The sequence below is a fragment of the Haliotis cracherodii genome, unplaced genomic scaffold, assembly GCF_022045235.1.
Source record: "Haliotis cracherodii isolate W230 unplaced genomic scaffold, xgHalCrac1.p SCAF_18, whole genome shotgun sequence".
NCBI lineage: Eukaryota > Metazoa > Mollusca > Gastropoda > Lepetellida > Haliotidae > Haliotis > Haliotis cracherodii.
Genome location: NW_027266273.1, coordinates 16461918 through 16483647, shown reverse-complemented (window position 1 = coordinate 16483647; position 21730 = coordinate 16461918). Strand labels below are relative to the sequence as shown.

The 21730-nt window shown below is 39.7% G+C and overlaps 1 protein-coding gene and 2 pseudogenes across 1 annotated transcript; 2 read left to right on the top strand and 1 right to left on the bottom strand.

Annotated features, from left to right (window-relative positions):
* Nucleotides 1–1025: 1025 nt before the first annotated feature.
* Nucleotides 1026–3177, bottom strand: LOC139466067 (heparan-sulfate 6-O-sulfotransferase 2-like; annotated as a pseudogene).
* Nucleotides 3178–6888: 3711 nt separating this feature from the next.
* On the top strand, nt 6889–8222 carry LOC139466066 (heparan-sulfate 6-O-sulfotransferase 2-like). The gene is made up of 3 exons (XM_071248079.1): nt 6889–6973; nt 7022–7373; nt 7643–8222. Exons 1-3 carry the CDS (start codon nt 6889–6891, stop codon nt 8220–8222), a joined length of 1017 nt encoding a protein of 338 aa, XP_071104180.1.
* A 5471-nt stretch (nt 8223–13693) lies between these two features.
* Nucleotides 13694–15021, top strand: LOC139465613 (heparan-sulfate 6-O-sulfotransferase 1-like; annotated as a pseudogene).
* Nucleotides 15022–21730: the final 6709 nt, after the last annotated feature.

Here is a 21730-nt window from a genome sequence, read left to right as displayed (position 1 = left end):
TCACAAAATATTTGTTTAATACTATTTAGTAACGTTGGTGAATAGATTGGTAGTTGCTTTCTTTTGGATCAGTGCTAAAGAAATAACATACAGAAGTATGTCAGAAGGCAGATTAAATATATTATCAAATCACTCTGAGCTGAAGTCTAATACAATCTTTCTACATACCCAGATCGCTATATTAACACACCTGACTAATCCATTAACAGGGTCTCTGTTGGCAAACAGTACAAACACAAATAATTAATTATTGTCCCACCCGGAAGAACCAACCTTTATTTGGCTTTCAATGTGATGTCATGAATGTCACATCACATATTGTACAGGGTTTGAGATCTACTGATTATTACATTTTTGATTTTCTCATTCACATTCCACTAACATAATTAATACATTCGTTTCATCCTGGTTTGATTACCGACTGAAGTAGATCTCTTTTCATCTATTGTTTTATATGTTTCTCATCAAGATATGAACATACAATGCAGGATAATTTTAATAGTATCCTCTATTAGGTTATCAAATATCTATCATCTTATGATTAGGTCAAAGAAGTTTTTATAGGTATCCCTAGTAACATGTGATTTCATGTGATAGTTGTTGTTTTTTAAAGTTTCATTGTAAGTCATTCCACACTTCCATACTTTGTCATTTTGCAATATTATTCGATTAGGTAGGAGATTAAGCTTTCATCAGACAGTGTACAAACTGAATCGAGTTATCGGTCTTCTAATCTTGTATGTTGACTCGAGTTGTGTTACTATTTAATTTATCATTAAAATCGTATTATGTTTGGTTGAAATATACATCGCTGGAAATGCTTTTGTATAGGTACCACTATCAGACAGTGATGATGCCAGGTGTTCGCGAAAAGGTGAGCATATCGTGCCCCACCGGTGGATAAGGCAAGGAAAAACAGAAAAAGCGACAGTCGCCTTCACGTATTTGTTCTACGAAGACATGATTTACTGAAGTTGTGTGGCAAAGCAAGAAACAGAAACAGACAGTGAAAAATACCGTCTATGTTAGGATTCAGAAATCCTGTACGTGACTAGAGTGTCAGATCGTTCAAAGAACAACTCTACTGCATAATCATACAGCAAGAAATCATATTTGTTGAGCGTAGAAATGGCCTCAAATTCTTTCGTGAAATATCGTAAGAAGACATGAATGTTTGCATATGCGGTTGATGAACATATTTACCGACTACATTTAACTGAAACGTTTCTTTTAACAACACTTGAGTCATGTACGAACACTGCTCAACATGTTATCACAAAATTGCCTTTCAGACATTTTAGTGGTAGTAAGGCATTCGTCCAAATACATATTTGCTGACATTTGTGTTTGTCTGTTGATGGCGAGGTTCTGTGGACAGCCAGCGACTGACATCTTTCCCCTTAGAAATTGCACGGCATTCTCGGCTCATATTGTCCGAAGGAACCTGAGACCACTTTGACCATCCATGCTTTTTTACTTCGTCCGATTCAGGGTAGAAATGGTGTGCTGGGTATCGTAGAAGTGTCATGTAAAGAACCAGATACCTGAAACAGAATAGTATCATGTTTTACATTGCTTTAGAAAGATGGTGACTTATGTATGTAGTTGAAACAACATTTATGCGAACTATGATTTGCGAATTGAAGACGTTTTCGGTTGGAACGAGCCCGTCCTAATGAACGAGATTACAACTTAATACAAATCAACTACATGTATCTGACATTCTTTAGAGCTTAGGCATAAGCAACGATTCTTGGAGAAAGTAATGCTGATCACAGTTAATCAATGTACTTAGACATAAATAAATACATTAAAAAAAACCCTTTAATTTCATATTTATTATTGCGTGCCTATGTTCTTGAATTGGATGGATGCCTAGGTTTCGGGAGACGCCTGTACACGCCTCCAACGCTCTCAGACCTGGATAATTGTCGCATGGCTATGGATGCTTAATGTTGGAAAGCAACACTGATTCCCTGCTATATATATTACATGGGCAGTCTCGTTCTCCATGCTAGTCACGATAAAGATTTATCGATAATATAGCACAGTCGACAAATCTGCACCTGTGTAGGGTATTTGTGCGAAGACCAGAACGTCATGGTCCCTCTGGTCAATGTAAAATGTCTGTACATCCTTTCCATACACATTCTGTACATCAACACGGGTTGGGTCTATTAATGAATCTAAAATGTCATCTTCATAGTTTGTACGTGTGAATATTTGTAGTGAAAGGAAGACCCATAGTATCCATACAAAACCAACGACGACTATAAATCCGATTATCAGTGACACCTTTCGTGCTATGAGAGAAGCCAGTAGGAAAACATCACAAATCTGTAAGCGTACAACATTTATTAGGTCAGTTGACGAAACAAACACGTTATGTTACATTAATTTGCCAACTATTCTATTTATTAATATTGCATGTTACGATATCTTCATATTTCACAACAATTTGTGTTGCAACGTGTCATTTAAACGGTATGCTTACAATCTCACTCTGATGATTAACTTTGCATACAAATTCTGCTCATGATTTCACAGAATAATTACACTTGTTACTACCAGATGCCATCTTGTTTTCTAGCAGACGAGTTAATATTCATCCCGCAACATGTAAATACTCATCATGTGACGTGTCTATATTCAAGGTCAGTGTCAGGCGCGTGATTTTGGGGTCTCCATTGAAATTTATTGTTTCGTCACGTGGTTCGAGGGCTGGTCAAAAAGTTCTACGCCTGACTAACTCTCAACTATGGGCCATAACAAAGTGAACTAGTCAATGCAGTAAATTGTTTGAGCAGTTCTTGTGTATTTGGTCTGTTGGGGCCGTGTGTATATTAATGACAGCCAGTTAAACGTGAAAGGGGTACAAATGGACACAGAAATGGAAAAGAGCGAATACCGATCAGTCATCAAGTTTTTGACTTGAGAGAAAAGTACTCCCCAAGAAATTCATGACCACATATCACAAGTGTGTGGGGATAAGTGCCCTAGCTATTCCACTGTTGAACGTTGTCAGCTGTTTGAGGCTGGGAGAACAAGCCTTGATGGACGCCCCTCAACTTACATCAATGAAGATTCAATCAAGGAGATAGAAACACTTATACAGTCAGATAGACATATTACCATTGCTGAACTTGAGGAAGACACAGGTCTGAGCCATGAATCCATTGAAACTATTATTCATGAACATTAACAGGTGAATAAGACATCTGCTCGTTGGGTGCCATATTATTTAAATTCTGATCTTAAAGAAAAAAGAACTAACATTGCCAGAGACAATTAGGAGCTAATTGAGGATTAGTAACGGGTAATCAAACATGGATCAACCACTATGATTCCGAGTCGAAACGTCAATCCATAGAATGGTGCCGGAGAAGTGGAATGGTGCCAAAGAAATACAAGTCTTCAAATTCATTAAAAAAAGTTGTGGCCACTGTATTCTGGGATGCAAAGGGTGTGATCCTTATCTTATTACTTAGAAAGACAAAAGACCAATACTGGTGCCTACTATGCTAATTTGCTTCATCGCCTGAAAGTGTCAAAGAAAAGCGGCGAGGAATGATGACTGCTGGAATTCTCCTTTATCATGGCAATGCCTCTTCTTGCTGGAATATTGATAAAAGCGACGTAAAATAAATAAACTCACTCTCTTAGATCATGCGGTGCTTACACCAACTATTGACAAATACACTGAGCGCGTTTGTCAGAAATGTCCGCAACATGTTTATCGATGACAGCAAATATGACCCAAAACATAACGCATTGTGATATACATAATATGGGTCGTCAATTGGGTTAACAAATGTAACATTTCTCTAAAAAGTCCATAAAATGTGAAATCCTGGTCAGTTAACTTTGTCCTGTGATGTTGGTTGGTTGGTTGGTTTGTTGTTTAACGCCGTACTCAGCAATATTCCAGCTATATGACGGCGGTCTGTAAATAATCGAGTCTGGACCAGACAATCCAGTGATTAATATCACGAGCATCGATCCGAGGAATTGGGATCGATGACATGCATCAACCAAGTCAGCGAGCCTGACCACTCGATCCCGTTAGTCGCCTTTTACGACAAGCATAGTCACCTTTTACGGCAAGCATGGGTTGCTGAAGACCTATTCTACCCCGGAATCTTCACGGGTCTCCTGAGATGTGGGTGCAAATGAACATCGCATGCTTCATGGTCACTTAAGCAATATTTCATACATACAGGTGTACGATAAACAGTCACTGAAAATATAACACTTCATAAAATTATGGTACTTTTGCACAGGTGTATATATAACTGCAACCTTGTATACATATATTCATTCAGCCTACACATAATATAATCGATAGTTTGTCCCAGTGGTAATGACGTGAATAACAAAGGATGCTCAATACACCAAGCACTGTAGTGTCACATGCTGCCTTCCTTCTCCATATGTTGTCACATAGCCATTCAGCCCTTACTTACTGATAACCCGAGTTCATGTATTCAAAGCTCGTTTTTTGGATTCGTTTGATCTTTATTTCAAAGTTCAAACTCTTCCCAAAATTATCCCTCTATTTCTCCGAACCATGGTAAGAACAATTAGGCAAACGTTTACGTGCAATAACTATTGAAAGGTGCATGTCACCTGCTTCATTTCAAATTGAAGGTTCTTAAAACATCGCTCTGCAAAGACTGTAAGTATCTCTAACGTAATATATCAATAGCTTCCTAATTTATCACATATGGTTACAGGACTTTTAACGTTTTGCCATTGCTCTTGGGTTTCACTCAAAGGGGCAAGCGACTGAAGTAAACCTATCGAAGGTATTGGCTTGCCATGAATATGGCCGCTGCAGTATGTTTTGACACAGAACTTTTGCATTTAGGCCATGAAGTCAGTTTCAGTATCAGATTCTCGCGTTTTGCAATAGAATATAGCCAGTGCAGATATTTTGCCTACTTCGAGGAATAGTTCATAATCTTATATAATGACACCATGGGTACCAAACAAACGGGTCATATGGCTTAGGTGCTGCATGTAGAATCGTCCAATCGTGTCAAACGTTCAAAGCCTTGTAATGAATCAAGATGACTGGATGTTTTTGTTTTAAATGTCACGGAGCTGAGCTCCTGCGACTAGAGTGTTAATAAATTTAAATAAATAATGAACGAATATGCATGGTCGTTAACTACCAGCTATACCAGCTATTACATAAGCTGGCTAAATCGAACCCCTGACAAGACAATCAGGAAGACACGTAGACAGGTGATCAAACAGCTGCGAGTTAATTACCGCTGTACATTCTAATGAGTGAACACCCCTGTGTGACACGTAATCCTATCATAATCGATGTAACTATCATGAACCAGTGTTTTTAAGCCAACTCTTTGCCGAGTATTTTTTAATATTGACTAGCACTGTGCACAACCACCAGTAGCAAACGTGATAACGTAAATCCTGCTGGGTATCATGCAGGAAGCAGAGGTACTGGAAGTCCCAATGATCCCTAGCGAGGTGGCCTACCTTTGGTTAGTGGTGGCATATAGCCCTTTTTTTTATTAGTGTATACATGATGTTGTTATGCTCAAATATGTTTTTTTAAACTGTTTTTAAATATTACTTGCATAAATTTCCCTTTTGTGAATGAATTAACTTGGTCTCGTCGCTATATGGCTGAAATAATGTTTTGAACTCACTCACTCACTCACTCACTAACCAATGAGTGAATAACCTAGACTTGGCTAGATGGAGAGACATGGGTACGGTCGACCTATGCCTAGACTAAGACTCTTGGACTAAATAGAAAATAGTTGACTTCCAGAGTATACAGGCTCTTGACTTACAGACGGTTTGACTTCCAACAATAAAACGGTTCTTGACCTGAGCTAGATAATCCCAAGAAATTAGTTATTTACAGAATACTACATAAAGGGGAGTATATTATCTAAATATAATACCCTAGCCCATAATTACTGTTGTATCAATAGTCGTATATATTTAAGTGTTAAAGTTTAGATATCCTAGAGCATTTACAATGAACATATTCTTACCATTTAAGCACACAGGCCAGTTTGCTTGTAAAGGAACCACTGGAATCAAGCATTAAACATTGGCTTATGTTAAGCACGATTCGTTTGACAATATCAGCACACGGCTTGGAATGTGCAGTTCTGTTTGTTTATAAAGAAACCATTGGAATCAAGCATGAGACATTTACTTATTTTAAGCACGATTTGTATGCGAAATCGATAATTAATATAACATTATCAGTCACGCCTTCGAGAGTCATTGAATGACACGTTGCAAAGCAAATTGTTGTGAAATATTGAAGATGTTTATGTGACAGTTTGTAACTGAAGACATTTTCAGATATCTCCACAAATGCCTTTTAATTACAGTATTACGGAGAAGCCTACGCAATGCTGTATTTGGAAACCATTAAATCAAATTTAGATTTTCTAGAACCTGTAAAAAATATATTTTGTCCATTTTTACACATTGGTTAAAAAATAACCCCTGGAAACAAGCTGGACACATTCGTACCACAATAAATTTCAATGTTGACCCCCACATCACTTGACTGACACTGACCTCGAATAAGACTCGTCACCAGATTAGTATTGACCCGTGATGTGATGAATATAGACTCTTCTGCTAGAAAACAATATGGCGTCTGGTAGAAACGAGAGTTATTATTTTGTATAATGTTGAGCAGAATTTGTATGCAAAGTCAATCATCAGAGTGAAAGTGTAAGCATTAGATTTAAATAACAAATTGCAACACAAATTGTTGTGAAATATGAAGATATCGTAACATGCAATATTGATTTGATTACACAGCGTGTTTGTTTCGTCAACTGCTCCAAATAAATGTTGTTCTTTTTTCAGATGTTTAGGTGTTTCCTAATGGCTTCTCGCATGGCACGAAAGGTGTCACTGATTATCGGATTTATATCCGTCGTTGGTTTTCTATGGATATTATGGGTCTTCCGTTCAATACAAATAGTCACACGTACACACTATGCAGATGACATTTTAGATTCATTAATAGACCCTACCACTGTTGATGTACAGAATGTGTACGGAAAGGATGTGCACCGGTTTTACATTGACAAGATTCGACATGACTGCCTGGTCTTCGTACAAATACCTTACACAGGTGCCGAAGATTTGTCGACTGTGCTACAGAACGGCCTTATATATGGCATGTGTCGTGACTGTTATGGAGAACCAGACTGCCCATGCTACATATATAGCAGAGAATCAGTGTTATTTTCCAGCATTAAGCACCCATGGCCTTGTGGCAAATACCCAGGCCTGAGAGCGTTGGAGGCGTGTATAGGCGCCTCTCGAAACCTAGGCATTCGTCGAAGAAGTTTCAAGAACATGAGGCACGCAAGTAAAATATGAAATAATAGCTTTTCTTATGCATTTTTTATGTCTAAGTAATTAATTTTAGCATACTTTCCTGAAGTATCGTTGCTAATGCCCAAGCTCTTAAGAATGTCAAATGGCTGATTTCTATTAAATTGTGACCTTGTTCATATCGAAATCTCCCCAATTAATGAATCGTAGAGAGAATTAATGTTGTTTCAATTACATACACACGTTATCATCTTTCTAGAGAAATGTAAAACATAATACTGTTCAATTTGTTCAGGTATCTTTACATGACACTTCTACGATACCCAGCACACCATTTCTACCATGAGTGGAACGAAGTCAAGAAGCATGGATGGCCAAAGTGGTCTCAGGTTCCTTTGGACAAACTACACAATGCGAGCCGAGAATGCCGTGCAATGTCCAAGGGGAAAGACGTCAGTTTCCAAACTTTTGCTGGCTGTCCACAAAACCCCGCCATCAACAGACAAACACAAATGTTAGCAAAAATGTCCTTAGACGAATGCCTTTCTACCACTAAAATGTCCGAAAGGCAGTGTTATGATAAAATGTTGAGCAGCGCCAAAGATGCGCTTAAACATATGGCTTTCTTTGGAATAAGTGAGTATTCGTACATGTCTCAAGTGTTGTTCGAAGAAACGTTTCAGTTAAAAGTAGTTGGTAAATATGTTCTTCCACCGCATATGCAAACATTCATGTCTTCTTACGATATTTCACGTGAAGAGTTTGATGCCATTTCTACGCTCAACAAATATGATTTCTTGCTGTATGATTATGCACTAGAGTTATTCTTTGAACGATATGACACTCTAGTCACGTACTGGATTAGTGAATCCTAACAAAGAGTGAGTTGGTGAGTATGATTCAATTCAATTCGGTTTATTTTCGTAAGTGTAGGCCATCGGTCTATAGTTACATTTGTATTACAATGGACGTGATGGACACAGCTATAATTGTTGTGGCAATAATGTACTACGAAGTGACATCGCTTGATAGATATAGATAGCTAGACGTTCAATTGATTTACAATCAGTTGTAGACATAATGATATTAAACTTTTTTATGGTCGGGTATTCACAAAAAAATTATTTAGTGATCCACGCGTAGCTTGTTATAACCGGAGCAAACTAACTTGCAATATCAGGGCGGGGGACACCCGAAATGGGCTTCACACATTGTACCCATGTCAACAAACCCTAAACAAAGAGGGTATATTTTCACTGTCTTTTTCTGTTTCTTGCTTCACAACACAACTTCAATAAATCATTTCCACGTACAACAAATACGTCAAGGCGACTGTCGCTATTTTCTGTCTTTCCTTGCTTTATCGGGGGAAGGGGTGGCCCAGTCGTCTTGGCGCCGCGATTCGCTGTGCAAAGTTGCGCCCCTTGGGCACGCCAGATACCTATGGTTGTGGGTTCGAATCCCGGTTCTAGGTTTGTCAGCTCGTGCACTTCACTGAGTTGGTAAACGTCTGAGACCTGCATCACTTTGGGCTTTACTCCCACATTAAGCTGACACACCCCGATTTCACTGGAAAACTGTTTAAAGTGGCATTGAACCCAAATCACTCACTCCTTGCTTTAAACACAGATGGGGCAGGATATGCTCACATTTTCAGTAACGCCTGGCATAATCATTATCTGATAGTGATTCCTTAACAACTGTAGTCATATGGTCGGAATCGTACAATGGACTCAGCTTTTGGCATATATTTCTTTCCATAACAGAAAGGGTAGTGCCATCTGTATGTACTCTTCAAAAAACGAAACGCAATACGGATATTTTGGAGATAAAAGCAAAATTAGCGGACCAAGCAGTGCAAAATGAAAAGGTTTAATATGTTACAGTGTCAGTGACAAATTTCCCGGATCAAAATAATCACAAAAAGGACATGCAAACCATTAGTCGGGAAACACGTACGATTCGTAAAAACGCACCCAGTGCATTAACAAAAGGGCCATGGAGCTGCACATACTGCACGTGCAGCAACACTAGGAACGGTTCCAAAGTGCAGGGTTTTGATTGCCTGGCATCTGCGTCAGTCGAACAGTGACAGTTCAACAACATGCCAAGATTAACAGATGTGCAAAGAAACAACGTTATAGGCCGCTTTCAGGCAGGGGAATCCCGATCAGCTGTAACCAGGGTTTTCAAAGTAGCGCCAGCACCATTCACAAGGCTATGGGATCGGTTTAAACAGCATTGGTCAGCACGTGATTGGTCAAGGTTGGGACGACCAAGAGTAAGATCGCTACACCCGACTGCGCCACCTACGTGAAAGGGCGACCACGGCCACCTGAACTGCATACCAAATACCTTGACTGCGCAGAATCTCCGACAAGACTGTATAAAACCGTTTAAGAGCAGCAGGTGTACGAGCAAGACGTCCTGTTCAACGCGTCGTATTGAGTCGACAACATAATCAACAACGACTGCATTGGTGTCGTCAACACAGGGTATGGCCTCAACTGCGATGGAGAGATGTCAGGTCCAGGGACGAGTCAAGATTTCTCCTCCGTCGAGGGGATGGAAGAGCAGGGATCCACAGACGTCGGGGAGAACGTTATGCCGGAAACTGCGTACAGGAAGTGGACAGGTTTGGTGGGGGTAGCGTTATGATGTGGGCGGGACAGGTTTGGTCCATATCCAGTGCACTCCTACGGTTCAACAATACATCAACGAAATTCTCCTACCACACATCCTCTCAATTGCAGCCAACGGCAACAGTGTATTCCAGCAGGACCATGCTCGACCGCATACAGTAGGGATCACAAGAGCCTGTCTACACAACAACGTTGATGTTCTCCCCTGGCCCTCTAGATCCCCGGATTTGAACCCGATAGAGCACGTGTGAGATGAATTGGATAGGCGGTTACCCCAACCGCAACCACAACCCGAGATGTTGCAGCAGTTGGCTTTTGCGTTGCAGGCCGAATGGGCTACCATTCCCAAAGATGTGATACGCATACTCGTCTCTTCCATGAGCAGGATATGTCAGGCCGCTATCAATTCCAACGTGGGGCATACGCGTTTTTGATGGTAGCTGACCTTCACCTTGAATTTTCCTATGTACCGATAACTTAAATGACTACAATCACCAAGTGTTCTCTCCACAACATTTTGGCTCAAAACCTTGTACGGTTCCTCGTATAAATGTATTTTCCTACCTCACACAAATCTTGCTTTGTGTTTCCTCTTTTAAGAGTACATTATTTTGATCGACCACTGTTTTTAACATTTTCAATCGTTGTTGCTTGTAAACTATTGGCTAACATTCATACAGTCAAATGTAGCAAAAGTGATAGCATGACAAATCTTTTTCGACTGTTCTTTACATAATATATAATCTCCAAATAACTAAAGGCAGGGTTTTTTAAAATTTCACACTGATCATGTTGGATCATATTACAGCAACTCTCGATATGCCATCTTGTAATGTAATGAACAATAACTGTAATTTATCTCAAATATTTCGATATATTAGTCACAAATTACATGAGCAATAAATCGATCTGGTCTAAGTCGTACTTTGAGTCGGTACAGAGGACAAATAATTATTGGAATTTATTTGATGGTTGGGTGGGTGAGTTGGGTTTAACGCCGCTTTTAACAGTATTCCAGTTGTATCACTGCGTGTCAGCTTAATGTGGGAGGAAGGCCCGAAGTGATGCAGGTGACAGACGTTTACCACGTCGGTGAAACCCACGAGCACGGGTATGGTGCTGACAAACCTAGAAACATAAGGAATTTATTTGACTGCGTTACATTAAATTGAATCAAAAGTGATGTGACTTTGACTTGTTTATGCTTCAACTGTCTTAATATGTTACAATGATATAAAATCAACATATAATATGGTCACGGTTATCTAATTGCCAAGGGGACAGCCAGCATCAAATACACAACTCACCTAACATGGAATTGATTTGAACCCACACTTGACTTAAACATAAAGCGCCAACAGGAGAGAACAACCGGTTTCACAACCACCCGATTCAACAGATTCCATCGGATGTAATGGGCAAACTAGCCGGGAATGGACCACTGGAAAATCAGTCATGGCACCAGGTGTTCGCAAAAAGGGTAAGCGTGTCCCACCCTACCGATAGCACCCGCCACGCACGCAATTTCCATAGAAATGTAAGTATTTATTAACACCCAAATAAAACCATGAATTATTCATCCCATAGTGAATGAGTATGGTTTTACGCCGCTTTTAGCAATATTTCAGCAATATCACGGCGGGGGACACCAGAAATATTCATCCCATATTGCCGGTAGGAATTGTACTAAGTCGATGTTCAGCTACGACCACACTGTGAGTTATCAGAGACCATACATTCATTTCATGGTCTCTAGTAATCACTAACAGAATTTTTTAAGGTTTAAATTTGAAATCACGACAGAACGGCCAGACTCACTTGCTAAATTATTATGGAGACATGAAGACTGTATATTTTGTCAAATATCAGAATAAGAGCTATTGCTTACCAACGATAACTTTTGACATGATAGTGAGGACTGTCAAATGATAACCGTTTGACCTGTTTGTGTGCTTTGTGGACAACGCTATGTGTACTACATGCTTTTCAGCTTTTACCGTACGCACTTCCAAGCTTCCTGTTCAAACCAGAAGATCAATAGATATCACATTTATCACCCGAGTCTATTAAAACCGGAACTGTTCCAAAAGCATTTATCGCAACATTCTCGTTTTTGTAAATATATACCTCAGCCTCCCCACTATATATAGTGCCACGTGGCATTAAATATTATTGTATGTAGTGTGGATTGTTAGAGGCAGCAAAGTTACTGAGGCTCTCGTAAAATAGATCTTCCTACGCCGGAAGTGTTATTTAGAGTTACATTCCCTTGGTTTTTGTTGACGCCTGCACATGCTACACCTTTCAAGAAGATTCGAGAGGTGACAGTTTCTAGAAGGCTGTACCTTAAAGAACCAGAGGAGGTTTGCAGCCTGACTTGCGTTTTATCTACTAGCCCAGTGCGGACGAATCTGAAAACACCGACAACTTGAGTGAGTGAGTGAGTTGAATTTAACTCAGCTTATAACAGTATTCCAGTTATATCACGGCGTGTCAGCTTAATATGGGAGGAAAGCTCGAAGTGATGCAGGTCTCGGACGTTTACCACTTCGGTGAACCCACGAGCTCGGGTATGGTGCTGACAAACCTTGAAACATAATCGGGGCTAACCGGGATTCGAACCCACAATCATAGGTTTCTGGGGTGCCCAAGGGACGCAACTTTGCACAGCGAATCGCGGCACCTTAGAGGGCTGGGCCACCCGTGCCCCCGCAGTGCGAGTGAACAACTTTTGGACCGATATTCAAAGCGCGGCGCTTATGTGACTTTTCAAATGTTCTTATGTGTGTCCTGCGTACTAACAACATGGCGCGTGAATTTTCACAAGTTGAAGAAATTCTTCCAAAAGGATCTTGAACGTCGGTGCTGTTATGTTGTTAATATGTATGCATAGGAATGTCAGCAATGCCCATATATGGGCATATATCAATATTCATGCGCAACCAGATTTTGCAACTGGTTTCCGTTTGGTCTGTCAACGAACAAAAGTTATTTACACTTACATACATAGTTAACGTGGTTAATAAATAAAATACCACACTCATTCTCGTTAGCTCGGTCAGATACCATACAAAGTCCACTCGTTTGGTAAAAATGGTATCTAACGAGAATGAGTGTAGTATTCTGTATATAAGTCATGTTCTACTGTACTTTTCTTTGACTAACCTTTACACGAAGCCTAATGTTCTACGTATCCCTAGTCAACTAAGCAAGTTTATTTATCCAAGAACATCTTGAAGGGTTCCAAAACAGACGGTTACCTTTTCCATGAATTATTCATCCTCTGAATATCTTTGGATACAATTAACTCAAAATAATGGATCTTTCCATCGTAACATAATAGTGTAAAACTATCAGGAAACATATGCTAATGTTAAGCATAATTTGTATGCAATGTCAATCATCAGATTGTAAGTATATGGTTTAAATGACACGATGCAACACACATTGCTGTGAAATATAAAGCGATATTAACATGTAGTCTTGATACATAAGATAGGTGGCTACGTTTGTTACATAAGGTGTTTCTTTAGGTCAATGACCTAATAAATGTTCCTCTTTTACAGATGTGTCAGGTGTTTCCCCACTAACTTCTCCACTGATAATAGGATTTATAACTGTCGTTGTCATTCTATGGATAACATATGTCAGCGTTTTACTAGTTTTAGAGGCATTTAATTAACATATCCCAGTGGACCTAATAAATGTTGTTTTCTTTCAGATTTGTCAGCTGTTTCCTACTGGCTTTTCTCATGGCACGAAAAGTGTCACTGATAACTGGATTTATATCCTTCGTTGGTTTTCTATGGATACTGAGGGTCTTCTTTTCACTACAAATATACACACGTGCAAACTATCCTGGCGACATTTTAGATTCATTCATAGACTCAACCCGTGTTCATGTACAGAATGTGTACGGACAGAAAGTGCAGACATTTTACATTGACAAGAAGGGACATGACGTTCTGGTCTTCGTACAAATACCTTTAACCTGTGCCGAAGATTTGTCGACTGTGCTTTAGAATGGCCTTATATATGGCAAGTGCCGTAGCTGTAAAGGACAAAAAGACTGCCCATGTTATATATATAGCAGAGAATCAGTTTTGTTTTCCAGCGTTAAGCATCCATAGCCGTGTGGAAAATACCCAGGCCTAAAGACGCTGGTTGCATGTATAAGCGGATCCCGAAAATGATGTCACAGTAAAGTTTCATATTCTTCACTGTAATATGCAATATTTCCTCAAAGTATCGTTGCTCATGCTCCTAGCTACGAATCATGTCAAAGCTTGTTTTGTACTTAATTGTAACCTCATTCATTATGACTCGTTTCGAGTGACAATGCTCGGATTTATAACTTCCCTGATTCACGAATCTCTGTACGCATATATGTTGCTTCAGTTACATACATACGTCACCTACAGTAATCTCTCTGACACATGACACATATTTCAGGTATCTTTACATGACACTTCTACGATAACCAGCGCACCATTTCTACCATGAGTGGAAAGAAGTAAAAAAGGATGGATGGGCAAAGTGGTCTCAGGTTCCTTCGGACAAACTAGACCATGGGAGCCGAGAATGCCGTGCAATGTCCAAAGGGAAAGACGTCAGTTTCAAAACTTTTACTGGCTGTCCACAAAACCCCGCCATCAACAGACAAACACAATTGTTAGCAAATATGTCCTTGGACGAATGCCCTTCTACCACTAAAATGTCCGAAAGGCAGTGTTATAATAAAATGTTAAGCAGTGCCAAAGATGCCCTTAAACAAAAGGCATTCTTTGGAATAACGCAGTATTCGTACATGACTCAAGTGTTGTTCGAAGAAACGTTTCAGTTAAAGGTAATCGATAAATATGTTCTTCCGCCGCATATGCAAACATTCATGTCTTCTTACGATATTTCACGTGAAGAGTTTGATGCCATTTCTACGCTCAACAAATATGATTTCTTGCTGTATGATTATGCACTAGAGTTATTCTTTGAACGATATGACACTCTATTCACGTACAGGATTTCTGAATCCTAACACAGAGGGTATATTTTCACTGGCTGTTTCTGTTTCTTGTTTCACCACGCAACTTCAATAAATCATGTCTACACAAAGCAAATACGTCAAGGTGACTGTCGCTTTTTCTACCTTTCCATACTTTATCCTACCGCTGGGGCAGTATATGCTCACATTTTTGCGAACACCTCTCCCCATCACTATCTGACAGTGATTCCTTAACACCGTAGTCATATAGTCGGGATCGTAAAATGGATTCTTTCCATTACATAAGGGGGTACGGGTGGCCCAGGTGGCCCACTCGTCTAAGGCGCCGCAATTCGCTGTGCAGAGTTGTGTCCCGTGGGCACGCCACTATCTGATAGTGATTCATTAACACGTTTAGTCAAATAGTCGGGATCGTACAATGGACTCTGCTTTAAGCATACATTTCTTTCCATTACAAAAAAGGTTGTCATCTAAATATTATTGTTATCGACCAATGTTTTACACATTTTCAATTGTTATTGCTTGCAAAATATTGGCTAACATTCATTCAGTCAGTCAGATCTAGCAAAGATGATAGCATGACTGTACTTTATGAATATGTAATTTCCAAATAACTACAACTGCAAAGGTATTTTAGATTTCACATTTATCTGCATATACCATTTTGTAATGTGATCAACACTAACTGTAATTTACCTGTAATATTTCAAAATATTGGTCCCACATTACGTAAGCAGCTTCTTGATCCGTTTTAAGTAGTACTTTGAGGTCAAAATAAGAACGATATCCTAAGCTGGTACCCTGCACAAAATATATCCGAATGAGCAGTCAGAAACGTCTTTACGTCAAATAAATAAATCCTAATTCGGGACCACTATTCTATTAACCACTATTTCGTTTTCTAGCTCCTAGCATATGAAATATCAAGCGGGCAGTTTCCCACACGGCGTGAATGCAGGCTGTATAATACGGCTGTGCAATTTTTGATTGTGCAAGTGCGATTATTAACACCCTGCAAATATTTCGCACAAACATCTGCCGAATGTATAGTTTACATTAAATAAGTCAAATTCTACAATTATTTGTAAACTAATTAATTACTAGTTTACTGAATTTTTTTCATGATTTAGAAGTATTCTGAAGTTTTTTACTTCATCATCCCAGAATATTTCGGGATCAAAATGATTGGCGCACCAGAGGCAATCGAAGACAGACACTCAGAAACAGTTTGATGAACATTTGGACATTGACGTATGTTTAGGGCTGTGGTGATGCATCATTAATGTACCTGAAGCTTAAGTTAAACTTCTTGGCTTTTTGCTTGTTTTGACTTTGCCAATCCGAGCAGGAATTCTGGTGCCCATAGGGATGCCTTCTCCTTGCCTTAAAGTCATATCACCAAATTTTACATTGATGTTATCAATGAGCATTTGGTTTGATTTGTGACAAATTGACCCACTTTTTTTAATACAGATATGTCACAATATCTACTGTCACAACATTGTGTGACAAAATCCTTATGTACCCAGGAATGAAGTTTCATCTTAAGTTTGTCATTTGTGATAGTGGTAAACAAAGTTGAAAAATCATATGTTTCAATAGAGTTGAAACTTGTTCTTTTCTGAGATTGAAGCAAATCCTTAGAGATTATGAGAATCCACACTGTATTAATTCCACTTGTCTCAAATAATTTCTGTGAATATAAAGAAAGTTCTTCCTCGATTGTATGAAGGATTATGGTTAATCATGTCTTCAGGTGTAAGAGTCAAGTCAAAAGTTCATATTACTAATGCATGGTTTTGTCAGCTTTCTTCCTCAGTTGACATACTGACCTTATATGTGGCATTATTTGATATGTCACTTATACCTTTATGTGAGGCCTTGTCAGTCGGAACAACTACAAAGCTTTCATGAAGGGCGGTCAGGCTTTGGATGACAACTGACAAGGACAGACTGAGTTTGTTCCATTTCTGTTTCCTCTTTTTTAGTTCTACATTCTACTAATGACAACATCACACACAACACTTGCATGCATTGTGCTCATTCGGGTGTATTGTCACTTATTTCACGAGTTGTCGTGTTTGCTTCACCATACACTATCGTTTTGCCAATAGTTCACATTTGAATGAGTACGAAAATAAAATAAATGTCAAAATTAAAAAATAAAACACACACAATCGAACGCCGATAAGTCGATTCATTTTTTGTACACTGTCCGATGGAACCTTAATTTCCTTCAAACATTACTTACCTAACCGAATAACAGTTGAAATGTGTGGAATGGCAATAATCAGTTTTAATAGGAAAAGCATATATCAAATGAAAAAAGAAAGAAATATTAATAGTGATACACCCTGTCCTGATCATATGATGACAGATAGCTGTGTTAATAACCCAATGGAGGATACCCCTAAATTCATGTCGGTAATCTAACACGAACAAAACAAATGTATTAATTATGTAAATGAAATGGACAAAATAAAAAATACAATAATCAGTAAATGCTAATCCCCTGTAAAATATGTGATGTGTCATCAATAACATCAAATTCCCTTAGTTGTTGTTAACACCGAGATAGGCCACATTGTTCAAGAAATTTCGAGAGGTGACAGTTTCTAGAAGGCTGTACCTGTAAGAACGAGAGAAGGGCGATTCGAGGCCTCTGACAACCTGACTTGCCTCGTGCGGACCTATCTGAAAGCACCGACAACTTGCCAGTTTTCAACACTGCTTTCGGGATTCAAGAACAGAGCATGTGCCTCATTAAAGACATTTGAGAGTGACTTTATTCTGGGCATTCGTGAGCGGGCCTGTTACTTATTGCTGCAGCCACGTATTTCGACCCATAGTATTGGCGCATGTGATTGTAAACCTAATCCTGTGTGTTTCAAAAAAATCTGTAAATTATTCATTGATCTCGTGTTCCACAATTTAGTTCCGTATGAAACAATATTTTGTGTAACCTTCGCGTCTCAACTTGGGAATCACCTTGTAACAACAGATATCTCATCAGTAAGTACCCCGAATCATCAGTGAGATACCCCGAATAAAGGTCGTTAAAGGTCACTTACACAATGCTGCTAATCTCACGAGCTGACTATCTGAATTTAGAGATTACATCGCAGTTTTGACAGACGTGAGACTAAAATTACATAAGTTTTCTCGGAGAGCGTGTTACCTTAGAGTAATGTTTACTTTTCTCTCCCGACATGTAGTGTTAACGATTAGCACATAACGCTTATCAAATAAAACTTTGGAATGAAGGAAGGCGTGAGCACTGGCAAATATAGAACATTCATGTGGTCTTAATACTTAACACAAAATGCTTACTAACTATATATGGGAATGAAGGCCGGCGTACATCAGCACCGACTGCGATGTCATCGGATAGAACGAACATTTGACAACAAATAAAGAAGATACTGGTGAGTTGTTATTGAAATTTACTGACAAAAACATCATGGTAACACAGGTACTGTTTTTTTACCTTAGACAATACCTAAAGAAAGTATGGATCTGCAGGATTAAGTAAACGAGTTACGTTTGATGTTTCATGTGAAAATGTCCCTGAAAGACTCTACTTGACATGGCACGTGAAACAGATCAGTACCGCGTATAACCGCCACGTGTCCAGATGACGCATTCCACACTACGTCTCATCCCTCCAGTCAGAAGTTGGATCTGTTGATGGGTCAACAACAACCACTCCTGATGCAATGCTGTTTCCAATAGGCGTTAATCTTGTACAGGAAGATCTCGTGACTGTATACGCCGCCCCAAAACATCCCAAACTTGTTCAAGGGAGTTCAAATATGGGCGCATTTCTGGCCCTCATGTAATCCACGAGTGCATGCGAAAGAGGCCTGGCATTGTCATCTATGTACTGAGGTCGAGTACCAAGAGGGTGGTTGACAAAATGAGGAACGATTGCTGGCCTCAAAATGTCCCGGATGTACTGAGACCCTGTTAAGTTGCCCCTTATGGTGACCAACTCCAACCTGCAATCATGAGCGATACACCCCAAGCCATTACCGATCCCCCGCCTTAAGCAACAGCCGGTTTAATGTTCTTGGGGGTGTAGGCCTTGTTCCTGTGCCCCCAAACCGTCGTTCCCCCATCAGTGACGTGGAGCAGAAAGCGACTTTCGTCTGACCAATGGATCCATCTCCATGTTCTCAGAGTCCAGTTCTGTCGCGCAATACACCATGCTAAACGAGCAGCTTTGTGGTGATCTCTCAACAAGGGACGCTTTATGACTCGTCTAGCCCTCAGTCCTGCTGCTTTCAGGCGGTTCCTGGCGGTTCTGGTGCTGAAACGACGATTGGGCAACCACAGCTGTTTCAGGCGAGTACTTGTTAAAAAGGGTCCTCGGCCTATGAGACGAAGAAGGTCCCTGTCTTCATGATGTGTCTTCACAGGAGGTCTTCCGGATCTGGGACGGTCCTGTACATCACCGGCCTGAGCATGTTTCTCGACTCAACGGCTTACGACAGTTTGATGATATCCAAAATTCCGACTAATGGCAAAACAAGACATTCCTGCGTTATGCATGCCGAATATTTTCCATCTTATGGCATTTGATAATCGCCTTCGTGTCATGGTCACACAATGTCATGGAATAACTGTTTAAAACCGAGCTTAAGAAAGCAATTTTAACGTTTGGATATACTGCTTTTAGAGATACTCGAGGGTAGCATGGTGCACAGGCATACCATGTATGGCACGTGAGCTTTCGTCACGCATTACTGATAACATCATCTCGAGAAAACATAATTCTTCCCGTAATTATATCTTTCATCACGGTTACTAATATTGGGACCAAACAATAATGAAATATATTAGGGTGTGCTTAACTTTTTTGTTTGTGTATAGATGATGGTATGGCAGTATCCTGCTAGGCGTGTGGTTAGTGCCTCTGTACTATTGTACAGTATGTCCCAACCCTTGTTCTGGAAGAGGTAGCCGAGGAGCTGACAATTGCTGTCACTGGAGGTAAGTAATGTGTATTTGATTTTGAGTGTACATAGGTATGTGTATGTTCAGGTACGAGTGCAGTGTATTTTCGTCTGTATGTAAATGGGTTTGAAGTCGGGTGCACTGGAGCGTTTGTTTGTGGTATTTACTGGTATGTGGTGTTTTGTGTGTTGTTTCTTTTTCAGAAACTTCCATTTCCTGTGTATCCGGTGGTTACGTTCAAAGCTGGTGTTCATTTGGATATGAGCTGCTTGTATTTGGGATTGAATCCCGGGGTTTCATACCATGCACCTTTTCCTAATGATTATTGTTTTGTGTGCATTTACGTCTATGTGACGTCTTGAGGAGGCCAGTATGCATGGTTGTATTGATGTATGCTCCTATGTGTACCTATTGGCATATCTGTTTAGTTCTGAGTGTCCGAAGATAAGGCCATGTAGTGAGGTAGGCGTATCGGGTTCGTGTTCTTAAATTGCCATCTTTAGAATTTGATTTGCAGCTGCCATTATTACTTATAATACTAATATTCTCCTCCCACTTTCTGACTCAGGAGTATCACGTAAATCACCCGGCTAGCAAACAAATATGTTTTATATTTCCAGGTATTTCCAGCGCCTATGTCACCACAGTTCCAGTTATACATAAACATCGTGTAATCAGATTTGTTTTGTTTTCAATAAAATTTTGGAAACTTTCACGTTTTGATGTTGTCCCTGAGTACCAAGCACAAGTTGTGACAATGTAACTATGTATATTTCATCTGAGACCCGTGAAGATCCGGGGTAAAATAGGTCTTCAGCTACCTATGCTTGCCGTAACAGGCGACTATGCTTGTCGTAAGAGGCGACTAACGGGATCGGGTGGTCAGGCTCGCTGACTTGGTTGATGCATGTCATCATATCCCAATTGCGTGGATCGATGCTCATGATATCAATCACTGCTTTGTCTGGTCCAGATTCGATTATTCAACAGACCGCCGTCATATACATGTAGCTGGAATATTGCTGAGTGCGGCGTTAATCAACCACCAAACAACCAACTTTTTCATCTGACCACGAAACAATATTTAGTTCCTGTGTCGATTCATGGGCAGCGTATATCCCAAGTATAAAAATCTTGTCCTCGTAGCCTACTAAAAGGAGGACCGGTTGGTCTCAGTTGTAACCTGGTTCCTCGACGATGTAGAACGTTGCTGATGCAGTAATCAACTTGTTTGCCTGACACAGACTTTAATATTGCTCAAATATTGCTTGCTACAATATGTTTCACAATGTCCACCTCTCATACATTATTACCAGCAATATATCAGACTTCGTTAGACACTTTTCCATATGATTATGTCTTTATTTCATTAAACATTTATTTTTGATAACATGCGATTCCAAAGAAACCTCCAAAGTAAAAACGTGTGATCACATTTCAGTTGAAATTGAATATGATTAGTTGGAACTTTTTTCCGTCAACACATCTTCAAGCTTGTACTGAATTTCTAAAGTACATCTAGAACTACTGACAAAAAGAGTTGACTTTCTATCGATTATCTTCACATCTGCAACACATCATGTGTCTGTGTGAGGTCAGTGGAATCCTGGCAAATGAGATCTCTCCTCATCTCACTGTTACCTTGCCACAAGCGTCAACGTCGCCATTGTCTGACGGTTAAAGAACTTTCCCCTGTTACCATAATTTGTATTTTTCTCTCTACAGTATTAGGTCTTGTCATTTTGTGTTGAAATATACTGTCGACGGTTTACGAAGTTGAATGTAA

Bases quoted from the DNA above. Each gene is read 5' to 3' on its own strand.
- LOC139466066 (XM_071248079.1), top strand. From the start codon at position 6,889: ATGGCTTCTCGCATGGCACGAAAGGTGTCACTGATTATCGGATTTATA. The intron at 6,974-7,021 runs GTTCAATACAAA...ATGACATTTTAG, and splicing joins ATGGATATTATGGGTCTTCC to ATTCATTAATAGACCCTACC. The intron at 7,374-7,642 runs GCACGCAAGTAA...CAATTTGTTCAG, and splicing joins AGAAGTTTCAAGAACATGAG to GTATCTTTACATGACACTTC.